The sequence below is a fragment of the Triticum urartu genome, chromosome 3A, assembly GCF_056163025.1.
Source record: "Triticum urartu cultivar PI428250 chromosome 3A, HENAU_Tu73, whole genome shotgun sequence".
Taxonomy (NCBI): Eukaryota; Viridiplantae; Streptophyta; class Magnoliopsida; order Poales; family Poaceae; genus Triticum; species Triticum urartu.
Genome location: NC_141875.1, coordinates 355,457,579 through 355,485,279, shown reverse-complemented (window position 1 = coordinate 355,485,279; position 27,701 = coordinate 355,457,579). Strand labels below are relative to the sequence as shown.

The following is a 27,701-nucleotide window of genomic DNA, read 5'->3' as shown; positions in this document are numbered from 1 at the left end:
GATAGATCACATCACGGTTTTGCACCTTATGTCATATGTTGTTTTGCACTTAGAATATTTTTGTGATAGCTAAGAGTGTTGGATCTTCATTTGGTTTTTTTCGAGACTTTTTGCTTTACATGTTATTTTGGTTCTCCGAAATGATTGCTTATGTGAATGCAATGTTTGACTTTATAGATTTTCATTGGAGAGTGACGAGTAGTTCTATTAAGTAAATTTCTGAGAGCGATATACTCTTCATCAACTATTACCAGGCAAGTTCACATTTGACCATTCTTTCCATTATCTATGTTTTATATATGCACTTAGTCCTTTGGAGTAGGATTGCATGGTAGGAGTTTTATGCCCGATGGCTATGCTTTTACCTAGTAGTTCATCTGAGGTAGGTCTGAACCATACAACCTGGTCACCACCATGTAAGTTTATTTCTGCCTCGCAAATGTAGACGTGGATTGGGAAGTGTTCATGGCGAGACTTGAGTGACAAAGTAGTAATCAGGACCAAGACTTAAATGAACTACCTAGGCGGAAATTGGTTTGAATGGTGGCGAAGTATAGTGGGGCACGCATGGGAAATCCATGGTGGTGCACCACTAGTGGTCCGTCCGCCCAGTCTCAAAGGGATCAAACATGTTTTCATGTCTAGAAGCTTACGTGTGCAGCCACAAGTCAATATGGGCTCTTGCTTAGTTGAGTAGTTAGTGTGACCTCTTTCGAGATAGGCTAGCAGATGTAGAATGAGTAGGTGTACTGGTCTATCCCTGGGTTAAGAGGAAATAATTTCGAAAGACAATGTCTCAGTCATCCTGTTCTCAAACGCCAGGCACTGCGAGAACTTCAAGGGAGGCAATCGAGTCTTGTGGGGAAAAGTACGCAAACCTCTGCAAAGTATTAAAACCTAATCGATTAGCCGTGTCCCCGGTTATAGACAACTTGAACATCTAGTAATGGAAATGCTGGGAGATCTCATCACTCTTAATTTAAACAATTGGGTTTTAAATGAAACTTTAGGAACCGATTGAGTTGGGTTTGCCCACTCATCCTATGCTATCTTGTAGTGGTAGAGTAATATCTTTTATTCTAGGGAAAAACTAGCTTTATGCAAAAGCTAAACTTAGAGCTTCCCACCAGCCAAATTGCATGTACAAATAGATTAATTATTCTTATGATGTGACTTGCCAGTACATTCAATGTACCGACCTACAGGGCTGCAACATCTTATGTTGCAGGAATTTCTACGACGAGTAAGAGTTACGTTGTAGAGTTACGGTCTACAGTCAACCTGCTGTTGGCGTTTATGGACTCCACACCCGTTCGTTTGTTTCCGCTGAGAGTTATGAGATATATATATCAGTTTTACGTTATTTATATATGTGATTGCACTTTGATATATACATTGATGTACTGTATGTGCCAGCATACCGATCCAAGGATGGCACAGATACACATAGCCTTGACCGTTTGAGGTCGGGTCGCTACATGCCCTTTCCATGTTTCACTATGCTTTTACAGAAAAGCATGTACAGCAACACCCCAAAAGATTAAAAAATCTTCAGTTCAGCTTTCCAGAACTACGCACTTGTTTCCAGCAAGAACATAATGCCAATCGCACAACCACCAAATTTGAGCAACTTGCACAGATGAAGTTGTCAAGAAATGTAACTATTAACTTACTTCCGTTCCTCTTAGCCATTCCAAGATCCAATATTAACATCACTGCAAGACCGGTTGTCATCCTCAATCCCAGTTGCAGTTCTAGTGGGTGACCTCGCTGAATTGAATAGCCTGGCTAAAATAGACGTGAAGTCAAGCTCAGACATTGCACATAGATATAATAGATAAATTTAAACTATATTTAGACATACACCGCATACCATAATCTGAAACTCAACAAGTTTTGCTTGTAGCCTGGAAACATGAGGATGATAACTTGTAACCTGACAGACCCTTGTGAATTTGGTATCGTCGATCATCAAAAAACTATCTCCGGAACATTATATGATGAATCTGAACTACTTCGATTTGATTAAATTTTGTGTTAATCAATGAGCTTATTTGTTATCCTTGAAGCTGCTTGCTGCTTTGAAAGGATTTCTGCTATCAGTTGTTTTTGGCCAAAGAGTTGTGCATTTTTCAAAACCAAGTTCCTTGATGATGAGTCCACGGAATAGCCTTGACCAGTCATCCAGTCCAAGAGGCATAACAATAGTTGCTTCTTATCGGGCTTCTGGATGTATCGCTGAATTGCTCTACCAAAGGTTTCCTGCATGTGGAACGATCACATTCACCATTGGAAGATATATGTCAGATTTAAGAATATCAAGTGTATGTATATACAAAGTTGCAACATTGAAATTTTAGTCAACTTCTATCATGTGATTTTTGGAGCATCCCCTTTGTCCTAGCCAGGTCTAAGATTTTACCAGTTTTCAGTTTCCAGCCATCCAGGTTCAACTCCAAACTATACTTAGAAAGTACCAAGTACAGTACAAAAGAGTCACCTGGCTTATACGCCATCCTGAATGGTTTAGGGCTTTCATAACATCGTTAATCAAATTTATGTTGCCAGAGATCATGAATTGTGTAGCAAATTTCTCCAAAGAGCGTGGAGATATCGACTCTCCATTGTCCTGTTAAATCAGCATTTTTTTTGTTAGTGAATACACGCAAAATAAACAATAGAGATACCGGTAGTAAATGCCAAAAGCATAATACCTTAATAACTATATAGGCATCCTTCAGAAGTCCTGCTGGAACTAAGATGCCTAAAACCTTCTCGTGAAGAGATTTACAAACTGTTCTCTTACTATATCTCATCATATTATACACAGAAAACGCTTCAGAAGGAAAACCTGCTTCTCCTAGCTGCACCATTACCTCAGAACAAAGCTCCTGGACAAGGTTTATAGAAATTTTAGTTACTAACAGAATCACAACAAATATGTGATGCCCCACACTGTTCTGCAAGCATGTCATAATTCCAATAAACCGAATTTACCAAGAATTTAACAATTGGCTTTATCCAGAATGTAGCTTAGTAAAGATATACTCCCTCTGTACATAAATATAAGACGTTTTAGAGACTTGTTCCAAGATACAAGAACCAAAATACCTCATTCAGTTGATGGCCTTTCGTATGCATATCTACAATCGTCTTGTATGCTAGGTGATAGACCTTTGCCTTGCAGAAGTACCTTATTAAGGTATTAAACGTGATATCATCAGGTGATATATTCAACTCATCCATTTTCTTCAGCATTCTCATTACACTTTCCGTATCATATGTATTGCAGTAAGCACGAAGTGATGTGTTAAGCATAACAAGATCATATGTGGCATTCTGATCCTCAAATTCTTTTGCAAGATTTTTTGCTTCTTCACGATAACCACTTCGATGTAATGCTGAAATCATGATACTAAATGCATAGCCATCTGCAGAAACCAGAGGATAAGGTCATCAGACAAGATCAAGAAGACACAAATAGTAATAGCACCCCACTAAGAGACACAGAGAGTCAGAGTCATGCAATCAAATGAATAAGTTATAAGAGGCAGACAAAAGAAAATCAAATGCTTAAAACTGGCAAACACAGTTTACTAATCAGGATCCAGGAACTGCATCGTTGCATTTAGAACGACAAACTGATAGAGGTACTTCAGTGGGATTTCTGGTTAGATATCGTACCAGACTTGACACCTTTTTCTTTCATTTCATTAAACACCATTGTTGCTTCCCATATCTTTCCTCCTTTGGCAAGTGCATCAATCAATATGCAATATGCCATCTGTACACAGCATGCCATAAAGCATAATTACGGTCAATTTATAGGACCATACAAACTTAGATATGAGCAGTGTTGTGTGTGAGATCACATGTTTTACCTCATCCTGTGCAAAGCCTGAGGCTTCCAATTCAGTTAGCAACTCCTTAGCCTTCTCAAACAGACCACCTTTAGAATATACCTTCAACAAAGTGGTCAGTATAACCTGCAAAGGGAATTTAATGAGAAGTTAGATTGACATCCATAGCAGCACCATTTTCTTGAATATCCAAAGATAATTTCGAAATGTATAGAAGTTCAATTGCATGAGTACAGCATTCAACAGAGAATTAGATAGTAGGTACTCCCTCCGGTTCACAAAAATCTGTATTTTGGACATAATTTTAACGTGTTTGGAACATAGGAATATAAAAAATCAGGAATGCTACTACAATGACAATGCTGCAGCAGAGAAGTGATGCTTGTTAGGAAATATGCAACTTAGTATTATCAGGAGGCGAACGCCATCATATATACATGTACAGGGGAGGCCAAAGGCCAGAATGCAAAAGGCCAAAGGCCACCATAAATATAACTCTAACAATGCTATCATAACAGGAGCATAGGCTGCACATGCCTATTTCTTGGACCATTAAAGCCCATGGCAAACAAGTTATATCACATGGTATCATTATCTCTCTTTGCCTCGGGCTTCCGCGCAAAAATGAGGTTGGACCCAATGTTTTAGTTCCCGTAAAATCAGAGGAACTCAATAGGGTTCCTCTGGTCTGCTACAGTGTTCATCTGGGTAAATTCCTGTGAAGTAAATACCAATAGATCAACTCCTATGGATTGGCTGTTTCTACACTCTTCCTATGTTCCTCTGGAAAAACTCCATTGCGAACGAGGCCTTTAGTCAAACTTCAAATATTTGACTAACAATATCCTTTTAAGCATTGACATCGGATACTTGGAATGACATGTGTGGTCTTGCCTCAGTACTTCCGTAGTATCATAATCCATTGGGTTTTATGAATATAAATTAGTGGTCACAGTTACATTTTGCAGACTGTGTCGACGTACAAAATAACAGCATTTTGTGGATGGGATTGGTCGTAGAGAGGCTATATTATAGAAGATACATGAGCACTAGTGCCCTCACTTTTAACCGAAGCCATCAAACTAGAAACCCTATTCAACAGATCATATGGAAAGCAGCAACAGAACATTTCAGCACCTAGACAGAGTATGCCCAAGTAATTCAAGAATAGGCATCGCAAAAGTAGTGTCAGTTATGTATTTGTTATCACGCAGATGGAGAAACACTATTCACTGACATGCTACATGATGGAAGTTGTAAGTTATAATATAGTTGCACAAGATACCTTAACAAAGAAACATAAATGATGCAGCTGAAAAACCCAAGTTGCATAGAAGTTTAAGCACCATGAACATGACCTCTGAAAGCTACACCCCCAAGTGTCACCTAGAATTTCTCAATATCGACGCAAACCAATTGTGCAACTTGTCATAGGGATGTGTCATGTCTATTGAAAAACGTACTCAACACGGCAAGCTTAGAAATGAGACTGACAGGATCACGGACTTCAGCAGATCAGAAAGCATAGATCATAAAAAGATTTAATAAGGGACAAGCAAAGAAAATAGACCTTATTTGGTGTTAAACCAGAAGACCTCAAATCTTTCATCAACAGCTCAGCTTTTTCATAATAAGAATTTACTGAATACGCGTTCAACAGGGAACTGTAGTGAAACAGATTAGGATTATGGCCTTTATCCTTCAATTTCTTGAAGTATGCCTCAGCTTCCTCACAGTAGTTATGAGATGCACATATTGCCAAGAGGGTACCATATATTACACTATCCATCTGAAGACCGCGTGAGTTGAGCTCATTGATCAACTCCATTGCCTTAGCGTACCCGTGCTTCAACTTCATGCACCCTGACAGCAGCTGGGGGGTGGATAGGAAAAAAGAATGCAAAAGTTATTCATCCAAGCGAAAAGAGGTTGTGTGAAGCCTAAAACAAATGCTAGTATGGAAAGATGGGGGTTCAATGTCCCATACAGTACTGTAGGTGAAGAGATCAGGTGATAGACCTCCTCGTATCATCTCATCATAAAGCTTGAAGGTGCTGTCGGATCTCCCGTTCTTCACCAAGCACCCGAGAAGAGAATTACAAACAGAAACATTGACTCTGGTCGACTGGTCCTGAATGGAACCGTACACTTGCAGAGCTTTCGCAGCATTACGGCTCAACCCCAGGTACTTGAAATAGCTGCTGTAAGACGCAATGTTGAGCATGTCATGCTCCTGCATCCACCCGAAGACCTGAAACAAAGTTGAGAATGACTCGTGTCTACTGACACTGGCATAATTCACAGTCGCCGATAACTACCTTAGAAAGCACATCCCATCGCCTGATTTCTCCATAGTGGCGCAAGATTATGTTGCAGTCCTGTGTCTGCAACACATCTTCGAGCCTGTAGCAGAGTTCGCAGGGTTTAGATTCAACTCTGGTTAGCAGTACGCAAGTGGGATAATCCAAAGGCTACAGCAGCTGAGCTTACTGTGGGCTGTGAGGAATCACTACAAGGACAGGAAACGAATGCTGCCGGTCTGTGTACCTGGTTAGGGCAGCGACGGGGTCGGGGGCGGCCTTGACCTCAGCGACGGCGTTGCGCCGGGGTGACGGCCGCTGGGCTTTGGGGACTTTACGTGCTTCCAGTGCCTGATTGGCGGCGCGGACGAAAGGGAGGCTCCTCGTGCGGGAGCAGGACGCCGCAGCCGCTGGCGGGGAGAGGAAGCGGGAGGTGGCGAGCGGCAAGGACGCGGCTTCCATCTCGCCTGAGTCCGAGCGAGCCGAGCGGAGTGTCGTCTCGTTCGCCGGAGAACGGGAGGGTGGGGTTGTGTTCGTCCACAACAATATCGTCTGAATTTCTCCATGGGCTCCATTCCTGGCGTGAACACTTTCGGCCCAGGAGTTTCAGTGGAATACAACTCCGCAGCCCTCCTGGCTGAGAGGTCCTATGTGCCGCATTTTGCGGCAAATTGCCGCCATATCGCACAGGGGCGCGCACCGAGTGGGCCGGCCCATTCGAAGCACTGCAGCGAGCGAACAAACGCGGTGTAGGTAAAAAATAGAGCGGCGTTGTACCTGGTTAGGGCAGCGACGGGGTCGGGGGCGGCCTTGACCTCAGCGACGGCGTTGCGCCGGGGTGACGGCCGCTGGGCTTTGGGGACTTTACGTGCTTCCAGTGCCTGATTGGCGGCGCGGACGAAAGGGAGGCTCCTCGTGCGGGAGCAGGACGCCGCAGCCGCTGGCGGGGAGAGGAAGCGGGAGGTGGCGAGCGGCAAGGACGCGGCTTCCATCTCGCCTGAGTCCGAGCGAGCCGAGCGGAGTGTCGTCTCGTTCGCCGGAGAACGGGAGGGTGGGGTTGTGTTCGTCCACAACAATATCGTCTGAATTTCTCCATGGGCTCCATTCCTGGCGTGAACACTTTCGGCCCAGGAGTTTCAGTGGAATACAACTCCGCAGCCCTCCTGGCTGAGAGGTCCTATGTGCCGCATTTTGTGGCAAATTGCCGCCATATCGCACAGGGGCTCCATTCCTGGCGTGAACACTTTCGGCCCAGGAGTTTCAGTGGAATACAACTCCGCAGCCCTCCTGGCTGAGAGGTCCTATGTGCCGCATTTTGTGGCAAATTGCCGCCATATCGCACAGGGGCGCGCACCGAGTGGGCCGGCCCATTCGAAGCACTGCAGCGAGCGAACAAACGCGGTGTAGGTAAAAAATAGAGCGACCCAGTGGGGGATCGAAGTCGCAACCTCTGGCTTCTGAAGGACTCTGGCTAGCCACTCGACCTGGCAGCGCGTTAGTGATTGTTATACACCGCGGAATTTTAAATGAACTAAGGAGAGGGTCAGCTCAGAGATGTACTGTAGCGGCCGGACCGTGAACACTTTTTAAAAACACAAATAAAATTCGAAAAACACAAATAAAATTCGAATTTCAAACCTTTTCAAAAAAGATTAAAAAAATAGAAACCAGAAAAGTATTTTGAATTTGTGAACAGTTTTTTTAAAGGAACATTATTTAAATTCCGAACAAAATTGAAAGCCTGCACATTATCTGTAACTCCCTGAACAATTATTTAATTTGTGAACAAATTTTGAAAACGAGAACATTTTTTGAAATTGTGAACAAAATTTTGAAAACAGGAACATTTTTTGAAATTCCCAAAAAAATTTAAAATGCGAACATTTTTTGAATGTATGAAAAAATTTGAAAACAAGAACATTTTTTGAAATTCCCAAACAATTTTAAAATGCAAACATTTTTTGAATGTAGGAACAAAATTTGAAAATAGGAACATTTTTTAAAATTGCCAAACAATTTGAAAATGTGAACATTTTTTGAATGTAGGAACAAAATTTGAAAACAGGAACATTTCTTGAAATTCCCAAATAATTTTAAAATGCGAACATTTTTTGAATGTAGGAACAAAATTTGAAAACAGGTACATTTTTTGAAATTCCCAAACAATTTTAAAATGGGAACATTTTTTGAATGTAGGAAATTTGAAAACAGGAACATTTTTTTAAATTCCCAAACAATTTTAAAATGCGAACATTTTTTAATGTAGGAACAAAATTTGAAAACAGGAACAGTTTTTTAAATTCCCAAACAATTTTAAAATGCGAACATTTTTTGAATGTAGGAACAAAATTTGAAAACAGGAACTTTTTCAAAAATTTGAACTTTTTTTAGAATCTTGAATATTTGTGGAAAAAGAAATTTAAATTGAATAAAAAGAAAACAGAAAAAGAAAAACCTGACCACAAAGAAATAGAAAGAAAATAAAGAAAAGAAAAAACATTTGAAACAGGAATTTATATACATGACCAAACAGTTGAAACGGAAACTTTTTTCTAGTGCTTCGAACATTTTTTGAAAGTACGAACATTTTTTATATAGGTGAACATTTTTCAGCTGCGTAAACTGAACATGATTTAAAAAATAAGAACATTTTTTGAAAAATTTGAAAAACAAGAACATTTTTTAATACATGAACAAAAATTTGAAAAATAAGAACATTTTTTGAAATTTGTGAATTTTTTTTGAAAACAGGCATTTTTTTAAATCCATGCCATTAATTTTCAAATTTCTCAAAAATGAACAAAAATAATTTGAACAATTTTTGAAAAAACAGGAACATTTTCTGAAAATTCGGAACAAAAATTTGAAAGCAGGAACATTTTTTGAATTTATGAACAAATTTTGTGAAATGGGAACATTTTTTGAATTTTTGAACAAAATCTGAAAAACAGGAAAAAAAATTGAAATTCGGATTTTTTTGAAAATAAACTTGAAAAGAAAAAAAGGAAAAGAAAAAAGAAAAAGAAGAGAAATAGAAAAACGAAAAACAAAAAAGAAACTAAAAAAGAAAAAGCCGGTTCAGGAACCTTCTAGAAGGTTCCCAAAACCGGAAAAAACCGGCTGGAAACATCATAGAAGGTTCCAAAAACCGGGGTCTGCTGTAACGCTAAACAGGCCGGCCCACTCGGTCGCTCCCTCGCACCTGCCCTGTGCGAAGCGTCGACTACTTGCCGCAATGAGCGGCAAGTAGGATTTTCCCTCCTGGCTACACCTAAAAAAGGGGAGCTCCTAGTCAGCGCCTTCGGCGCCCATGCAGCCGCGCTTTTGGGCCGGCCCAATACGGGGGGCGCAGCGCACGCAAAAGGAAATGCCCAATACGGGGGCGCAGCGCACGCAGAAGGAAATGCCCAATACGAGTAACTGTTGAGAGACGGTGCACCGGCGGAAGCTTCGGCCGGTCCAGTCCACGCGCGCACGCGCGACCCACTCGCGAGCAACCACGTGGCGCGGTGGACCCGAGTTGACTAGTCCTCCCGCGTTATCTCGCGGGTCTCGCCTCATCCCCGTCTCGCAGCTGCATGAATCTCGCCCCATCCTCGCCTCCTGCGTCCATCGTTGTAGCACGCAGCGTCGACGCCCGCATCTCCTGCCTCCATCACTGCAACGCTTGAGGAGCTCGCCGTCGGCCATGGAAGATCGAATCCCCGCACGGCTATCGATGTAGATCTCACCCCGCATGCTTACACCTCCCTTCGCCATTGGATGCAGCAAGGCCGTTGACCAATCTCATTCCCGGCGGTTGCAACTCCCACACGCCTCGTGCTTCTGCCTCACCGCCGACGAGTCGGGCGGCGATGGGCAACACCAGAGGCTTCTGCAGAAACCGTCGCACCCCCTCATGTTGCAACCATTTTACAAAAAAGCTTCATCCCCCTTGATGGAAAGCTTCAACTGGATGTTGAGGAAGCTACAAGCTGTCAGCGCCATCGCCGGAAAGCTACAACCGTTGACATGAAATGCTACAACCTTCAATGAAAAAAGCTTCAACCGAAATGACACAAAAAGCCTTGGCCAAGCGCTGCTAAAAAGAAAATAGCTACAACCATTTGATAGAAAAGCTTCAACTGTAGTTGGAAAAAGCTCCAACCATTGAGAGAGAAAGCTACAACTAGACTATGCAAATCAGAAAAGTTGCAACCGCTAACAGAAATGCTTCAATTGCATGTGTGAAAAGTTTCAACCGGCGACCGGCGAGGGGGAAAGCCACGAGCAGTGCCGGGTGTGGGCATGTTGGATATGCTACATTGTTTTTGTGTTGGAACCGGCATTTCTTTCTGCTACGACCGTGTGACATTTTCAATGCCAGTTGTAGCTTTTGCAACAGCCGGTTGTAGCTTTTTCATTTGTCGTCCATGGCTTACGGCTTCACAGTTGAAGCTTTTTTCATTATCGGATGAAGCTTTTTTCATCGCCAGATGAAGCTTTTTTGTCACCGGTTGTAACTTTTCTTTTGTCGTTCATAGTTTTTCGTCATACGAGTTGAAACTTTTTCCATAGCTGGTTGAAGCCTTTTTCGTCACCTATTGTAGCTTTTTCGGCGTAGGTTGCAGCACTGGGCATCTCCCTGGGCGCTTGATTTTTTTTTGTTGTAAGCGGGGGGATGAGCGCCTGCGAGCACACCGGTGAGCACGCCGGTGAGCTCCGGTCGTCGCCATTGGAGCTACAACGGTTGCCACGGAAGCTACACTGTTGCATGGGCGAAGCCGGTGACGAGGACAGCCGCCGAGGGCTGGGACCGGTGACCAGGGCGGCCGGCGAAGACGGGCGGCGATCAGAGACGGAGAGGACAGGCAAGGGGATGGTGACGAGGGGAAACACGTGCGGCCGGCGAGACGGGGTTACTTTTCCTGTCCGCGCTCGCGAGAGGAAGAAGAAGACCTGATTGGATAAAGATCCAACGGATCGGGATGGGCCGATCTAACGGCTAGGGTTGGACCGGCCGAAGCGTTGGCCGGTGCGTCGACGCCTAGTATCGGCCAAAGGAAATTCAACAAAAACGAAAGTGCCCCGCTAAGAAAAGGGGAGCTCCTAGTCAGCGCTCTTGGGCCGGTCCAATATGGGGGCGCAGCACACGCAAAAGAAATGCCCAATACGGGAGCGCACGCAAAAAGAAATGCCCAATACAGGGGCGCAGTGCATGCAAAAGAAAATTCAGCAAAAACGAAAGCGCTCGGCCGCCGAGGGCTGGGACCGGTGACCAGGGCGGCCGGCGAAGACGGGCGGCGATCAGAGACGGGGAGGACAGGCAAGGGGGTGGCGACGAGGGGAAACACGTGCGGCCGGCGAGACGGGGTTACTTTTCCTGTCCGCGCTCGCGAGAGGAAGAAGATGACCTGATTGGATAAAGATCCAACGGATCGGGATGGGCCGATCTAACGGCTAGGGTTGGACCGGCCGAAGCGTTCGGCTGATGCGCCGACGCCTAGTATCGGCCAAAGGAAATTCAACAAAAACGAAAGTGCCCCGCTAAGAAAAGGGGAGCTCCTAGTCAGCGCTCTTGGGCCGGTCCAATACGGGGGCGCAGCACACGCAAAAGAAATGCCCAATACGGGAGCGCACGCAAAAAGAAATGCCCAATACAGGGGCGCAGTGCATGCAAAAGAAAATTCAACGAGACGGGGTTACTTTTTCCTGTCCGCGCTCGCCAGAGGAAGAAGATGACCTGATTGGATAAAGATCCAACGGATCGGGATGGGCCGATCTAACGGCTAGGGTTGGACAGGCCGAAGCGTTCGGCCGGTGCGCCGACGCCTAGTATCGGCCAAAGGAAATTCAACAAAAACGAAAGTGCCCCGCTAAGAAAAGGGGAGCTCCTAGTCAGGGCTCTTGGGCCGGTCCAATACGGGGGCGCAGCACACACAAAAGAAATGCCCAATACGGGAGCGCACGCAAAAAGAAATGCCCAATACAGGGGCGCAGTGCATGCAAAAGAAAATTCAGCAAAAACAAAAGCGCCCCCGCTAACGAATCGAACCTGCGTCCTCATTCTTCCTGCTACGCTAGGCTGACCACTAGGACGCTTGGGTAGGTGTGAATGTTTACATCTTTTCCGTTTTTATCTTCTTTCTCTTCTTTCTTCTTTCCTTTTGCCTTATTTCCTTTTTCCTTTATTCCATTTTCTGTTTTCTGTTTATTTTCTTCTTCCTTATTTGATGATTTTTTTTCTAATTCGTGAACTCTTTTCAAAACGATGATTTTTTTCATTTTTGATGAACTTTTTTTCAAATTCATTGAAATTTTAAAAAAGTTTCACAAATTTGAAAAATAATCATTGATTTTTAAAAAATGTTCATAGAATTCAAAAAAAAATTCATTGAATTTGAAGAAAGTTCATTGAATCTGAAAAAAAAGTTTATCAAATTTGAGAAGGTTCATCATAACTGGAAAAAGCTCATCGAATCTGAGAAAAGTTCATCGAATTTGAGAAAAGTTCATCATAATTAGAAAAAGTTCATCGAATCCAAAAAAGTTCATCGATTTTGAAAAAAGTTCAACAGATTTGAAAAAAAAGTGCATTCATTTGAAAACAGTTCATCAGGAAAATAAAAAAAAGGTTAATGGATTTAAAAAAATACACAAAAAGTTTTCAAATAGTTCATCAATTTGAAAGGAAGTTCATCTAATTTCAAAATAAGTTCATCAATTTGAAGAAAAAGTGCACGTATTTGCGAGATAATTCATTGACCCAGGAAGAAGAAAAAATAGAAAACAAAAAGGAAAAAGCAAATGAAAAAATGAAAAGAAGGAGAAAGCGGAAAGGAACCAATAAAGGGAAGGAAGGGTTCAAATTAACCAGATCGGGGTTGTTAGCTTGTTGGTTGCACCATTCTGTACGTGAGTGGGAGGTGGCGACTTTGTGGCGATTGCCGATAGGGAATGTGATGGGCCTCCCCGTGATCTTTTTCCTGATAAAGGAAATATATTAATATCAAGTTGATACCAATTTCACTCAGGCTCTGCAACATTAAGGATGCACACAATCGAAAAAATAAAAGAAAAAAGAAAACAAAGTCCCCGCCAAAACAATCGTACTCACATCAGCAAGAGCATCACTAGTAGTGATGACACATGTACTCCAAAAAAGGTTCTCCAAAGCGACGCCTCTTGAAGGAAACAGTGCAAAAACACCGTCATCGTCTGGTCGGTCCAACTATCATAGTCAGATCCTAGATTTTCACCCTGGAGAAGGTTCAGTCTCCAAACAATGCCTTCAGCAAGGGAACTACTAGAAAACCGCCATTGCCAGGTACACGGGTCAGCCTTAGGGATTTCACCCCGAAAAACTGAGACTGCCAAGAACGAAGTCTATTAGTGTCAACATCACCACTCGTCGAGAACGCTGCAGCAAAAATGATGATCATTCGATGCGTATACTTCTCCTGATCCGTTGCGAGGATTCTTAAGAAACTTCACTAAATCTCGACTCGACTTGAGCATGTGAGATGGAAACTCCTGAGTCAATCCAGTCTTCTTCAAACACGAATGCCATTATCCTTCCCGTCAACACCTTGGAAAAGGCAGCAATGAAGGTGCCAAGGTGGACCCAAGGTGGATTGGGGTTGCCACTAGCCATAGGAAAATGAATCATCATATCGCCATCAACATCAGAGTTGTTGACCCGGTGCCTAGATCCAAGCACAAACACACATCACATAGGCGAATTGACATGCTCGTGTCTGACTAGCCATAGGAAAATGAAGATTGTCCTGATATGCTATGTTGGGGTCTTACTCCTAATGGAATTTGTTCTTCTAAATCTGGTTATAAATTGTGTTTGCAAGATATTCATGCCAATCCGAGGAATGCCCCTTCTCATGTTTCTTTGCAGGTTAAAAATCTTCTCAAGATGATTTGGAAGCAAAAGCTTATGATTCCCAGGGTCCAAACATTTGCTTGGAGGCTTCTTCGGAAAGCTCTTCCTACAGGTTTGAGGGCTGGTCGTTTTTCTATACATATTTCTGAACTATGTTGCAGATGTGGCCAACAGGAGAATGAGATTCACCTCTTTTTTCTTTGTGATTTTGCTAGAGCAGCTTGGTTCGGCCATCCTTGGTATATTAGATCAGATGTTTTAATTCAGAGCTATTCCATTATGCACAACATTATTCTTGCTTTACTTAATATGAACCATCCACACGCTTCTATTTCTAACATTCTCAACTTTATGTGGTGCCTTTGGAAAGTAAGAAATGATTTTATTTTTGACAGGAAAAAGGCTCTCCCTCACCATGTTAATATCGTTGCAAATGCTTTATCTTCTGAATCTAATGATCTTCTTAACAACTCTCTACACTTACAGCCGCAGACCCCCATCCGGTATTCGATTTCCACTAACCAAATTCCTTTGCAGGGTCAAACACTTAAATCTGATCTTCTTATTGTAGGCCCCAAAATTTATTCTGATGCTGCTTTTAAATGTAAAAAAGTTCCAGGTTTAACTCAGGGAGCGGCAGCTACTGGAGTTGGAGTCTATCTTTCTTTGCAACAAGATCAAATTGAAGTAAATGTGCAGATTCAGGCGTCCACATCCATTACAAGCACACCTTTGCAAGCTGAAGCTCTTGCCCTTCTTTTTGCCGCACAGGTGGCCAGTCGTCTGCACATTACCAGACCTACTTTTCTCACAGATTGTCTTTCCTTGGCTTCGGTTGCGGCAAATAAAAGGATTTCTGAAGCTTCCACTCCTTGGTCTATCAGGAAAACTTTGGCTGATTTCTTCCACTATTCTTCAGATCTTCAATCGCAGGTGTTTCACATTTCTAAATAGATAAATGGTATTGCTCATAATGTAGCTCATCAGGTTCTTAGATCAGTTTTTGAACCCGACATATGTTGCTTCGCTTCAGCTCATAGGAGTATGATTTGCCCTGTAGTTTCTCTTCTATCTAATTTTCAATTTCAGGGCTTTGCAATCCATGTTGTTCGTTGCTATTGAGCTGAATGACAGGTTTGGCATTTTGTGGGCCTTGTGTGTTTCAATAAACTTCAGGATGAAGGGAAAACATAGACCGTCCAAAGGCCAGCTCTAGGGAACACAATTGCGTCTGATCTTCACATTGCAGGGCCGAAAAGATTCTCTAACGCCTCCTGGAAGTGCTAAAACAATCCTGGACGCTCGGATCTTACAATTACTGGACAAGCTTCTACTTTCCAATCAAATTTCCCTCTGTCGGCTGGAACTGCTGCTATGTTTTTGCTTCTATATTGGTCAGGGATCCTTATTTGCAGAAAGATCAGAAGTCAGTTAGCTTAGATCTTTGGTTGCTCCTCACAGCTTTAGGCCACTTTTTTCTTTGTCTCAAGGTAGCTGAATGAAATAGCTCATAATTGTGCTCATCAGGTGTCGTGGTTCTAAGTCTGACAGTAGAATGGGGGGTAGGAATATAGAGGCAAGATCCTAGCTATGGAGGAGTTGTACACGCGAGGTTTACGAGTTCAGGCCCTTCTCGAAGGAAGTAACAGCCCTACGTCTCGGAGCCCGGAGGCGGTCGATTGGATTATATGTGTGTGAGTTACAGGGGGTGCGAACCCTTGTGCCTGTGGAGGGGGGGTGGCTTATATAGAGTGCACCAGGACCCCAGCCAGCCCACGACATAGAGGGTTTAAGGTACATTGAAGAGAGAACGTAACTAGTAACGCCCACATTAAAGTGTTGTGAATGCCAATTAAGCCTATGAGTAAATGCTCGACCGTTGCATATGCAGAGTGGCTTTAGCTCTTTTGCCCGTCGAGTGACTTCTGCGACGGTCGAGTGACATTGATTCTTCCAAGTGGAACGTTTCATGGTCAAGTGGATGATGGTACCCTTTGGATGATCCTGGCTTTAGGGTGTTGTCCTAGGGGAGGATGTCTAGGTCAAGTCTATGACCCTACCCTAGGTACGTAGCTTCATCATTAGCCCCCGAATGGTTCAGGGCTCGAGTGGAGAAGGAGTTGATAATCCTTCCGATTCAGCTTTTGTGCTTTGAGAGTGTCTCGCCCAGAGGTCGAATGAACTTTCGTGATGGCTTCAACTGCTTGTTCAGTCGCCTTGATCCATTCTTGGTTTTATCGAGTTAACTTTCGTTGTTAAGTTTCGAGTGTTGATATGGAAAAAAATCTTCCGTCTGAAGGGTTGTTCTGCCGCCTGCGGATTTCACGGGATTCGAATTTTGGGAAGTGCGCCGGGCGGGGGAGGCCGCAGTAATCGGGACGGATTAGGCAGGCCGCCTCGATCTCCGTGCCACCTTTTTTGCCACGTATCGCGCGCGCGACTGTTGTGGGATTTGATAAGATCGTCCGGGCCTATAAGTCAGTCACTCGGAAGTGACCTTATATAAGGCGTCGGGCCGGGGCCTTTGAACAGTGCGCCCCCATTCTTCTTCCTCCTCCTTGGATTCCTCCGTTGTGCCTGCTTCTGCTCTTGGCGTCATCGCCCCGCTCGAACTTGATTCACTGCCATGGGGAAGGAGAAGACGGTGGCGTTGGAGCGTGCGAAGAAGGCGACGACGAAGGCGAAAGGGAAGAAGACCAGCTGGGGCGGATCTTCGTCGAGGTCCGGCCTGCCGCTTGGCTGGATCTAGGGCGACTGGATCCGCTCGACAATCAGTCAAGATGACATTGATGACCTGGTTGAGGGGGGACTGATACCCCACGAATCGGCGCGGCTCCCGGGGAATGAGACTGAGCCGCAGCCGCAGGAGGGTGAGTGCGTCCTCCTCACCACTCATGTCGACCGTGGGTTTTCTTTGCCTCCCCACCATTTCTTTCGTGGTTTCTTGAACTTCTTCGGGGCTCAACTCCACCACTTTTCTCCAAACACCATCGTGTACCTCGCCGCTTTCGTGTCTATGTGCGCGAATTTCTTGGGTTGCCGACCACACTGGGGTCTCTTCAAGCACATATTCACATGTCGCTCCCAGACGGTCAAGAAGGCCAACCTGAGTGACGAGAGGACGCACGTGATACAGGTGTGCGGGGGTCTTGGAATTCAAATGAGGAACAAGAGCACCTTCCCAGCTATGATCCTTCCCGACTCAGTCCGGGGCTGGCAGTCGACCTGGTTTTACTGCAAGGACCAGCCGACCCCGGGTCAGTCGACTGGACTTCCCCCCTTTTCCATGGCTCAAGTGGAGAAGCCCTCCTCCTTGAGAGTGATCCCGGAAGAGAAGGCGCAGGTGAAGGTGTTGGTCGAGCGGGTCGTCCAACTTGTCCGCGACGGAGTGACTGGTATGGACCTGCTGGAGGTCTTCCTCAGTCGACGCATCCAACCACTCCAAGCTCGTGACCATCCGATGTGGATGTACTCGGGACTCCAGGATTCCACTCGGACCCACCCGGAGGATGTTAGTGAGGACACAGTGGAAAAGTGGCTGAGAGGTATTACCGGCAACAAGGATAATCCCCGGGGGTCCAGGAGGGTGGTACCATTCGACCATTTGCGCCAGCCGGAACATGTACGATTCTGCATTGTCGAGTGTCTTCTTGATTTACTATGTAACATCTTGTTGACGGTTGATTGTCTTTCTTTTGTTCATTGTCTTTTTAGGCTCTTATTGATATGTACTCGATGCCCAATGGAGTGCAGGAGCAAAATGTCGAGGAAGAGGCGAGCGAGGGCGAGAGTAGCGAGTGGCACTCAGATGTAGAGGAGGACGAGGAGAGCGACGACCCGAGTGACGAAGAAGAGGTCGACTCGCCTCCTCGCAGAGAAAGGAGGTCCAAGAACGCTCACGACCCGGCAAACACCCCTGACCTGGTGGCCGCACCGACTGGGCAGTCTTCAAAGTGCCCTCGGACGCCTTCTCCGGTGCCGACTGAGAAGGGACCAAAACAGCTCAAGACTGTGTCGCCTGCTGCACCGAAACCATTGAAGGCCACATCCTCCAAACTGCCGAAGGCTTTGCCCAGAATCAAAGTGACCATTCCCACCATCCCCGGGTAATCATCTGACCTGATATTTTGGTCGACTCGAGCAACAGAACATAACCGACTAAATGTTGACATTTGCAGTGCTGCTACCTCTGGAACTTCTTCCCGCCAATACCGAGACGAGGAAATGGAAGACGCGGTTACCTCCAACCCAGGTAAAATTCTCGTGATCTTGTTCTTGATTAATTGGTCGATCAAATTCTGGCGATTCACTTGGGATCGACTGATTTATTTGCAGCCCCACCCAACGTTATCGAGCTTCCCGATGATGATGAAGATGTGGCCCCGAGGCCCAGAAAGAACAAAAAAGTAGCGGCTGGCAAGACATCTTAGCCGGGACTGACGACGGAACCAACTGTCCAACAACTTGAAGATGCAGGTGGGGCCTCTGTAACTTTTGTTGTCCCATTGTCAAATGAGCGCCCTGCACCGTCGATTGTACCAGTGTTTCTTTCAGCCGCCCAACCCCATGCCTCGGAGCTCCAAGCTGCCGCATCTGGGCTGTCTGCCCCTTTCTTCACCAACTATCATGTTCCGGAAAGCCAGTCGGACGCCACTGCGGAGGCTATCCGTCAGGCTAACGTGATGATGGAGCGGATGAAGACGGTGCACGAGAATAACCAGGCTGCTTACGATGCCAGCACGGCTCTTCAGGCCAATGTCCAGGTAAGTTGGCTTTCAGCTGACCTTGTTCTATTAGGATATGCTACCTGAAATATTTTCTTTCATACAATCTCTTATTGTTTGCGTCGAATCTGTACACCCACTGGGTGTTTTGTTGTCTTTAGTATTTGCGCTCTCCCACTCGGCCTGGGCGAGTGGGATCTGAACCGGTGGGGGCAGGCTAAGTGCACCCACTGGGTGTAGTCCCCGAGACCGCAGTCGACTGCGAGCAGTCGACTGGGGTCTGAGTACTTTTCACTTTCCTTTCTTCCACTCGACCCGAGCGGACCAGCCGAGTGGGATCTGAACCAGTGGGGGCACATCAAGTGCACCCACTGGGTGTAGTCCCCGAGACCGCGGTCGACTGCTGGCAGTCGGCCGGGGTCTGAATAGTTCTTCTCTCTCTCTCTTTTTTTACTCGACCCGGGCGGACCGGTCGAGTGGGGTCTGAATCAGTGGGGGCACGCCAAGTGCACCCGCTGGGTGTAGTCCCCGAGACCGCAGTCGACTGCGGGCAGTCGGCTGGGTTCTGAGTAAACTTTTAAGTTTTATTCACTCGGAAGTAAATAATCTTTGATCTTGTCGATTGACATGTCTTTTACCTTCTGCAGAAATCTTGTACTCTCATTTCCAAGTTCGCCGAATTTGAGGAGAAGCAGAGGCAATTCAACCTTGACTTGGAGCTGGACCAACAAAAACTGAAGAAAGCTCAAGATGAAGCTGCTGGTATGGAAGGTAACTGCGTGTCGACTGCTCACATCGACCGTCCTTTAAAATATTTCTTCGATCTCTTGTTTGATCCGATTGCTTATTTTGCAGAGAAAATGAGGTTGGCTCTGGAGAAGAAGGACTCGGACCTTGCAGCTGCGCAGAAGGAGGCTCAAGATAAGACTGCCCTTGCTGACCAGAAGCTGGCTTCGGTCGGAGTGCTGGAAGAAGAAGTAAGCAAGCTGAAGTCCTCTCTCACTGAGTCCAACCGAGAGGTGACTCGTTTGAAGAAGGATAAGATGGCTCTGAATGAGAAGCTGGAATCTGTGGCTCGTAAGAGAAATGACATGGAAGCTTATCTGAGAACTCTTGCCAAGAAGCTCTTTCTTATGCTGGAAGGTACTCCTTTTAATCTGACTGCTTTACTGCTTGCAAGTTAATCCAGTCCAATAGACTCACTAACTCTTTGACTGCAGAATTCTGCCAAAACTTTGATGAGGAGACTGGATGGATCGAGACGGGTTTGGACCATATTGTTTCTCCAGTCGGCGACGAGGCTGCCATGAATGTGCTTCGACTGGAATCCCGTGTCGCCAGCGTTACAAGTTACCTCGCTCGTCTAAAGGTGGCAGTTTCACGGATCGACTCATCATTCTGGCCGAAGGTGACGCTTCAAAATGACCTCGAGTCTTTAATGGCTCGCCTCAACGAGGTCCCTGGTCGAGTGCAAGAATGGAAGAAGTCCTCTGCCCGGTGGGGTGCTGACATGGCGTTGTCCTTGGTAAGAGTCCACTGCAAGGAAGCTCGTGAAGATAAGCTGGCGGCGATCAAGGTCGCCAACACCAAAAGACATGATTTCCAGTCCTTTATGGAGACTTTCATCGCCGCTGCCACTCGGATTGCAGATGGAATTGACTTGGACGAATTCGTCGAACCCGCCAGCCCTCCTCCTGCCGAATGAACAAACTTTGAGATTTGAACCTACCCTAAATTTGCCTCAGAATGTCGAGTGGTTGCTGTAACTGTTAAACTCCTTCAGGATTGGTGCTCGAATACTTTTGATCCATCGTCTGGAATTTTTAGGATCCGTCTGAACTTGGTTTATCTCTAAATATGCTTGTATTTGCCTTCGAGTGGGATTTGCTCTTTACTTTGAATAATCTTTCGACCTGCATCTCGTTGTCTTCGCACAACGTTGTATTTGTGGCGCAGCTCCGAAGGAGAAGCTTGCAGTCGACCTGCACCTCATCGTCCTTGCGGATGGTGATGGAGCGTACGTTGTATTTGTGGCGCGGCTTCAAAGGAGAAGATTGCAGTCGACCTGCACCTCGTCGTCCTTGCGGATGGTGATGGAGCGTACATTGTATTTGTGGCGCAACTCCAAAGGAGAAGGTTGCAGTCGACCTGCACCTCGTCGTCCTTGTGGATGGTGATGGAGCGTAAGTTGTATTTGTGGCGCAGCTCCAAAGGAGAAGGTTGTAGTCGACCTGCACCTCGTCGTCCTTGCAGATAAGGACAAACTTTAAGCCTTAGGTGAGTACTGGACTGCAGCTAAGCCCCCAAGTGGGAGGGTTGCTCACCACTTGGTAGGATTTTACAAACTTAGGCGAGTACTGGACTGCAGCTAAGCCCCCGAGTGGGAGGTTTTCTCACCACTCGGTAGGATTTTACAAACTTAGGCGAGTACTGGACTGCAGCTAAGCCCCCGAGTGGGAGGTTTGCTCACCACTCGGTAGGATTTTACAAACTTAGGTGAGTACTGGACTGCAGCTAAGCCCCCGAGTGGGAGGTTTTCTCACCACTCGGTAGGATTTTACAAACTTAGGTGAGTACTGGACTGCAGCTAAGCCCCCGAGTGGGAGGTTTGCTCACCACTCGGTAGGATTTTACAAACTTAGGCGAGTACTGGACTGCAGCTAAGCCCCCGAGTGGGAGGTTTGCTCACCACTCGGTAGGATTTTACAAACTTAGGCGAGTACTGGACTGCAGCTAAGCCCCCGAGTGGGAGGTTTGCTCACCACTCGGTAGGATTTTACAAACTTAGGTGAGTACTGGACTGCAGCTAAGCCCCCGAGTGGGAAGTTTGCTCACCACTCGGTAGGATTTTACAAACTTAGGCGAGTACTAGACTGCAGCTAAGCCCCCGAGTGGGAGGTTTGCTCACCACTCGGTAGGATTTTACAAACTTAGGCGAGTACTGGACTGCAGCTAAGCCCCCGAGTGGGAGGTTTGCTCACCACTCGGTAGGATTTTACAAACTTAGGCGAGTACTGGACTCCAGCTAAGCCCCCGAGTGGGAGGTTTGCTCACCACTCGGTAGGATTTTTCAAACTTAGGCGAAACGGATTCACAGCTAAGCCTCCAAGTGGGAGGCTTGCTCACCACTCGGTAGGATTTTCTTTTAAACTTAGGTGAAACGGATTCGCAGATAAGTCACCCACTGGGGGATTTTAGACGCAAATAAAAGCAACAACAATCATTTAAGAGGACTGTAAAGCTTTTGTCTTTGATAAGCAAATTACAAAGGTACTTCTTATTACATTTTATTCGAACGGGTACTTAAGTGTAAAAGGGGCAGAGCAACTCCGCATTCCAAGCCAGTGGCTCGTCCTTCTTATGCTCGACATTGTAAAGGTGGTATGCTCCGTTGTGGAGCACTCTGGTGACAATGAAGGGGCCTTCCCAAGCAGGAGCGAGCTTGTGTGGTTTCTGCTGATCCACTCGAAGAACCAAGTCTCCCTCTTGAAAGGCTCGACCTTTCACATTTCTGGCGTGAAATCGACGCAAGTCTTGCTGATAAATGGTTGACCGGATCAAGGCCATCTCTCTTTCCTCCTCCAGGAGGTCGACTGCGTCCTGCCGAGCTTGCTCTGCTTCATCTTCAGAGAAGAGCTCGACTCGTGGTGCATTATGAAGCAAGTCACTCGGTAGAACAGCTTCGGCTCCATAGACCAAGAAGAATGGAGTTCGACCAGTCGACCGATTGGGAGTTGTCCTCAATCCCTAGATAATTGATGGAAGTTCATCAACCCAGGCGCTTGCTGCATGCTTGAGGTCTCGTATCAATCGGGGTTTCAATCCTTTGAGAACTAGGCCATTTGCTCTCTCTGCTTGTCCATTCGACTGGGGATGGGCGACTGAAGCATAGTCAACTCGCGTGCCTTGGGAGGCGCAGAAGGCTCTGAACTCATCTGAATCGAAGTTCGATCCATTGTCAGTGATGATGCTGTGTGGAACTCCGTATCTGAACGTCAATTCTCTGATGAAGCTGACGACAGTAGTAGCTTCCAGATTCTTGATAGGTTTGACTTCAATCCACTTGGTAAACTTGTCGACTGCTACAAGCACATGAGTGAAGCCGCTCCTACCAGTCCTCAGTGGTCCAACCATATCTAATCCCCAAACAGCAAAGGGCCAGATGAGTGGAATGGTCTTCAGGGCTGACGCAGGTTTGTGGGACGTATTGGAGTAAAACTAGCAGCCTTCACATCTGTCGACTATATCTTCCGCCATTTCATTTGCTCGTGGCCAATAAAATCCAGCTCGGTATGCTTTAGCCACGATGGTCCTAGAGGATGCATGGTGGCCACAGGTCATCGAGTGGATGTCGTTGAGGATCGCTACACCTTCTTCCGGGGTTATACATTTCTGGCTGACTCCGGTTACACTTTCCCTGAACAGCTGTCCTCTTATCACAGTAAAAGCTTTAGATCGACGGACGATCCGTCGAGCCTCTTCTTCATCCTCTGGGAGTTCCTTCATAAGGATATATGCGATGTACGGCACTGTCCAGTTGGAAGTAATAACCAAAATATCCATGATTAGGTCGACCACGGCTGGAATCTCGACTTCAGTCGGATCGGTGGCACTCTTCGGCTATGGGGGCTCTTCAGTGAAGGGATCTTCTTGAACTGAAGGTGCATGAATATGCTCTAGGAACACATTACTGGGAATGGCTTCCCTCTTGGAGCCTATCTTTGCTAAATCATCTCTTGCTTGATTTTTCAGTCGGGGTATATGATGGAGCTCTAACCCCTCAAACTTCTTTTCCAACTTCCTCACCGCGTTGCAGTAACCAGTCATGGTTGGGTTTTGATGTCCCACTCCTTCATCACTTGATTGACTACCAAATCTGAGTCGCCATAGACCATGAGGCGACGGACGCCGAGTGAGATGGCCATGCTTCATATTCTGCTTCGTTATTGGAGGAATCAAAGTGAATCTGGAGGACATATCTGAGCTTGTCTCCTCGGGGGGATACCAGTACCACCCCAGCACCAGAACCATTTAGCATCTTGGAACCATCAAAGAACATGGTCCAGTGCTCCGAGTGAACTTGAGTCGGCAGTTGTTGTTCGATCCACTCAGCGAGGAAATCTTCTATTGCTTGGGACTTGATAGCTTTCTTTGCCTCGAACTTGATATTTAAGGGAAGGAGTTCAATCGCCCACTTTGCCACTCGACCAGTTGCATCTCTGTTGTTTAAAATCTCTGATAATGGAGCGTCGCTGACGACTATAATGGAGTGATCAGAAAAGTAATGTGCAACCTTCTTCGTGGTCATATAAATCCCACAAACAAGCTTCTGATAATGTGGATATCTTTGCTTTGACGGAGTCAAAACTTCAGAAACATAGTATACTGGGCGCTGAACTTTGTAGGCTTTTCCTTCTTCTTCCCACTCGACCGTAAGTACTGTACTGACGACTTGTCCAGTGGCTGCAATGTAAAGTAGTAAAGGCTCTTTGCTGATTGGAGCAGCAAGCATCGGCTGGGTGGAAAGCAGGGCTTTAAGCTCTGCAAATGCTTCATCAGCCTCAGGAGTCCACTTGAACTTATCTGACTTCTTCATCAGTCGGTAAAGAGGCAGCGCCTTTTCACCGAGGCGAGAAATGAATCGACTTAGGGAGGCCAAACAACCAGTAAGCTTCTGGACATCATGCACACGCACAGGGCGTTTCATCCGGAGTATGGCACCCACTTTCTCTGGGTTGGCGTCGATCCCTCATTCGGAAACGAGAAAACCGAGTAATTTTCCGCCTAGAACTCCAAACGTGCACTTTGATGGATTAAGCTTGATATCATACCTTCTGAGGTTGGCAAAGGTTTCAGCAAGGTCAACCAGTAGGTCAGAACCTTTACGTGACTTGACCACAATGTCATCCATGTATGCTTCCACATTCCGACTAATCTGAGTGAGCAAGCACTTCTGAATCATCTGCATGAATGTAGCTCTAGCATTCTTCAAATCGAATGGCATAGTGACATAACAGAAGCACCCAAATGGGGTGATGAAAGCTATTTTTATCTCATCGGGTCCATACAAACGGATCTGATGATACCCGGAATAAGCATCCAAAAAGGACAAATGCTCACATCCCGCAGTCGAGTTGACTATTTGGTCGATGCGAGGGAGAGGAAAGTGATCTTTCGGGCAGGCCCGATTGATATGTTTGAAGTCAATGCACATGCGAAGTGAGTCATCCTTCTTTGGGACCATGACAACATTCGCTAACCACTCGGAGTGGTAAATTTCTCGGATAAACTCAGCTGCTAGAAGTCGAGCCACTTCTTCATCGATTGCCTTTCTCTTCTGTACGGCGGACCGTCGAAGATGTTCTTTGACTGGTTTCACTTTTGGGTCGACTCGCAAACGATGCTCAACCAGTCCCCTGAGAACACCTGGCATGTCAGAAGGTTTCCATGCGAAGATGTCCCAGTTCTCACGGAGGAACTGGACGAGCGCTTCTTCCTATTTGGAGTCGAGTGTTGTTGAAATGTGAGTCGGAGCAGCATTGGGATCTGTCGGGTGAATGTGAATCGGCTTCGTTTCACCAGACGATTGGAATGCTGAGTCTGTGGCTGGCTTCTTAGCTCGCAACAAATCTCTCGGATCTGCATTTTTTTGAAACTCCTATAATTCCACTACTGCCATCTATGCATCGGCGATCTTTGAGCCCTTCTGGAAGCACTCTTCTGCCTTCTTTCGATTGCCAATGATAGTGATCACCCCTTTAGGACCAGGCATCTTTAATTTGAGGTACACGTAACATGGTCGAGCCATAAAACGTGCATAAGCTGGCCTGCCCAGAATAGCATGATAAGCACTCTGGAAATCCACGACTTCAAATGTCAACTTTTCTTTGCGGTAATTCTTGGAATCACCGAAAACTACATCAAGGGTGATCTGGCTGAGTGATGCAGTCTTCTTGCCAGGAATAACTCCATGGAAACTCATATTGCTTTCACTAAGTCTGGACATCGGAATGCCCATTCCTTTCAACGTCTCTACATACAGTATATTCAGACCACTGCCACCGTCCATCAGAACCTTAGTCAATCGAGTACCTTCGACTACTAGGTCGACCACTAGCGCTTGCCTCCCAAGGGTGGCTATATGCGCTGGGTGATCGGACTGGTCAAATGTAATGGCAGTCTGAGACCACTTCAAATAACTGGGTGTCACCGGGGCGACCATGTTCACTTCTCTGTTTATGACTTTTAGTCGACTCTTACTCTCAACATCAGCGAAAATCATCAGAGTGGAATTGACGTGGGGGTAACCATCATCATCCTCTTCCTCATCCTCGACTTTGTCCACTTCCTTCTCCTTTTCCTTGGGATGTTTCTCTCGGAATTGCTGGATTAGGAGTCGACACTGTCGAGTGGTATGCTTTGGATAAATGAAATTACCCTCTTCATCTTTCTTGGTGTGAATGTGGCATGGTAAATCTAGCACATAATTTCCATCTTGATCTTTTACTTTCTTGGGGTTCCACGGCCCTTTGGGTTTCCCTTTGAACTTTCCTTGAGTCACGGCTAAGGCTTCACTAGGAGCGGCTGGCTCGGCTTTGCGCTTCTGCTTCCGACTGGAGTTCCCTCCTCCAGTTTCGTGGGCGACTGTTTTGTGCTTGCCACTCCAGAGTCGGTCCTCTTCTTCACCATTGGCGTACTTGGTGGCAATCTCCATCATCCGAGTCAGAGTCATATCTCCTGTACGATCGAATTTCAGATTCAACTCCCGATACTTAATGCCTTCTTTGAAGGCACAAATTGCCTGGTGATCCGACACATTCTCCACTGTGTGGTGCAACGTGATCCATCTTTGGATATAATCCCTCAAAGTTTCATTCGGTTTCTGAACGCAACACTGTAATTCTGTCAGCCCTGCCGGCTGTTTGCAAGTACCTTCAAATGTTCTGACAAACACTCGGGCAAGATCTTCCCAAGTATAAATACTACCAGGCACCAACTGATTTAGCCACGCTATGGCCGAGCCCTCCAACATCAAAGGAAGGTGCTTCATGGCAACCTCATCGTTGCCACCACCAATCTGTACAGCCACTCGGTAATCCTCAAGCCAAGTGTCAGGCTTGGACTCACCAGTGAACTTACTAACTCAAGTCGCCAACTTGAAGTTGGGAGGAATCACTACAGCCCTTATGGCTCTGCTGAAGCACTCTGGACCTGAGACATGCACTCTGTTGTTGGTTGGAAAATCTCTGTTGGGGCCCTCTCTATGAGCTACGTTTCTGTCAACCAAAGCTTGAACGAGAATAGATCTCGCATCAAAGCCCGGTTCTCTAGGGTCGACTGGAATCCTTCATTCACCACTGTGAGGACGTCTGTCCTCATGCTGCCGAGGCACGTATGACCCACTCCTTGGGGGAGGCGTGGGCACTCGACGACGATTATCGTGATCGAGTCGGTGATCATACTGCTCACGGTTTCTGTACTGATCTCGCCGATCCCCACGTCCCTCATGCCTCGGGGCGATCTCGGGTTGTGAGCCGACTGGAATGTGTCTGCAACCACGGATCTGCTATGGATCCTATTCCGCGACTGAGATACTGCTGTATTCTGCTCCCCTGCTGCTCGGAGCAAAGCCCGGATCTGCACCAAACCTCGACCAGCTTCTGACTGGGAAGGTTGAATTGACTCCGCTATTCGGGCCGCAGTTGCGAGATTCTGGATTGGAGTTCGGTATACCTGAGTCGGAGGTGGAAAAAGTTGACATCGACTGGACTCGGGGATACGCTGCCGAGCACGCTCGTCGAGTGCGCGCTGGAGGTTCTCTAGTCGAGTGCGCTCAGCCAAGTTGGCCAGGCGCACCTCCTCCAAGGCCTGGGCCTCGGGGGTTTCTCCAACGATAGGAGTGTGAAGCGCATCCATGTTCCAGCCGCGAAGTTCTTCCCTGCGC

The 27,701-nt window shown here is 46.2% G+C and overlaps 1 protein-coding gene and 1 pseudogene across 2 annotated transcripts; one reads left to right on the top strand and one right to left on the bottom strand.

Annotated features, from left to right (window-relative positions):
- Nucleotides 1–1,340: 1,340 nt before the first annotated feature.
- Nucleotides 1,341–6,717, bottom strand: EMB3103 (Pentatricopeptide repeat (PPR) superfamily protein). 2 transcript variants are annotated; one of them, XM_048694393.2, is made up of 11 exons: nt 6,408–6,717; nt 6,179–6,263; nt 5,848–6,111; nt 5,431–5,733; nt 3,882–3,986; nt 3,685–3,784; nt 3,112–3,431; nt 2,715–2,891; nt 2,501–2,629; nt 1,874–2,262; nt 1,341–1,788 (listed from the first exon to the last, which is right to left on the bottom strand). In XM_048694393.2, the coding sequence occupies exons 1-10, from the start codon at nt 6,620–6,622 to the stop codon at nt 2,038–2,040; spliced, it is 1,923 nt and encodes a 640-aa protein (XP_048550350.2). In that variant the 5' UTR covers nt 6,623–6,717; the 3' UTR covers nt 1,341–1,788; nt 1,874–2,037. The 2 variants fall into 2 exon arrangements, with proteins under 2 accessions (XP_048550350.2, XP_048550351.2); XM_048694394.2 differs by having other exon boundaries at nt 1,341–1,784.
- Nucleotides 6,718–10,820: 4,103 nt separating this feature from the next.
- Nucleotides 10,821–15,155, top strand: LOC147979688 (uncharacterized; annotated as a pseudogene).
- The last annotated feature ends 12,546 nt before the right edge of the window (nt 15,156–27,701 follow it).

Coding starts and splice junctions, on each gene's coding strand:
- EMB3103 (XM_048694393.2), bottom strand. CDS start 6,622: ATGGAAGCCGCGTCCTTGCCGCTCGCCACCTCCCGCTTCCTCTCCCCG. Junction 6,264..6,407: donor CCCGTCGCTGCCCTAACCAG/GTACACAGACCG, acceptor ACTCTGCTACAG/GCTCGAAGATGTGTTGCAGA. Junction 3,785..3,881: donor CAGGCTTTGCACAGGATGAG/GTAAAACATGTG, acceptor TGCTGTGTACAG/ATGGCATATTGCATATTGAT.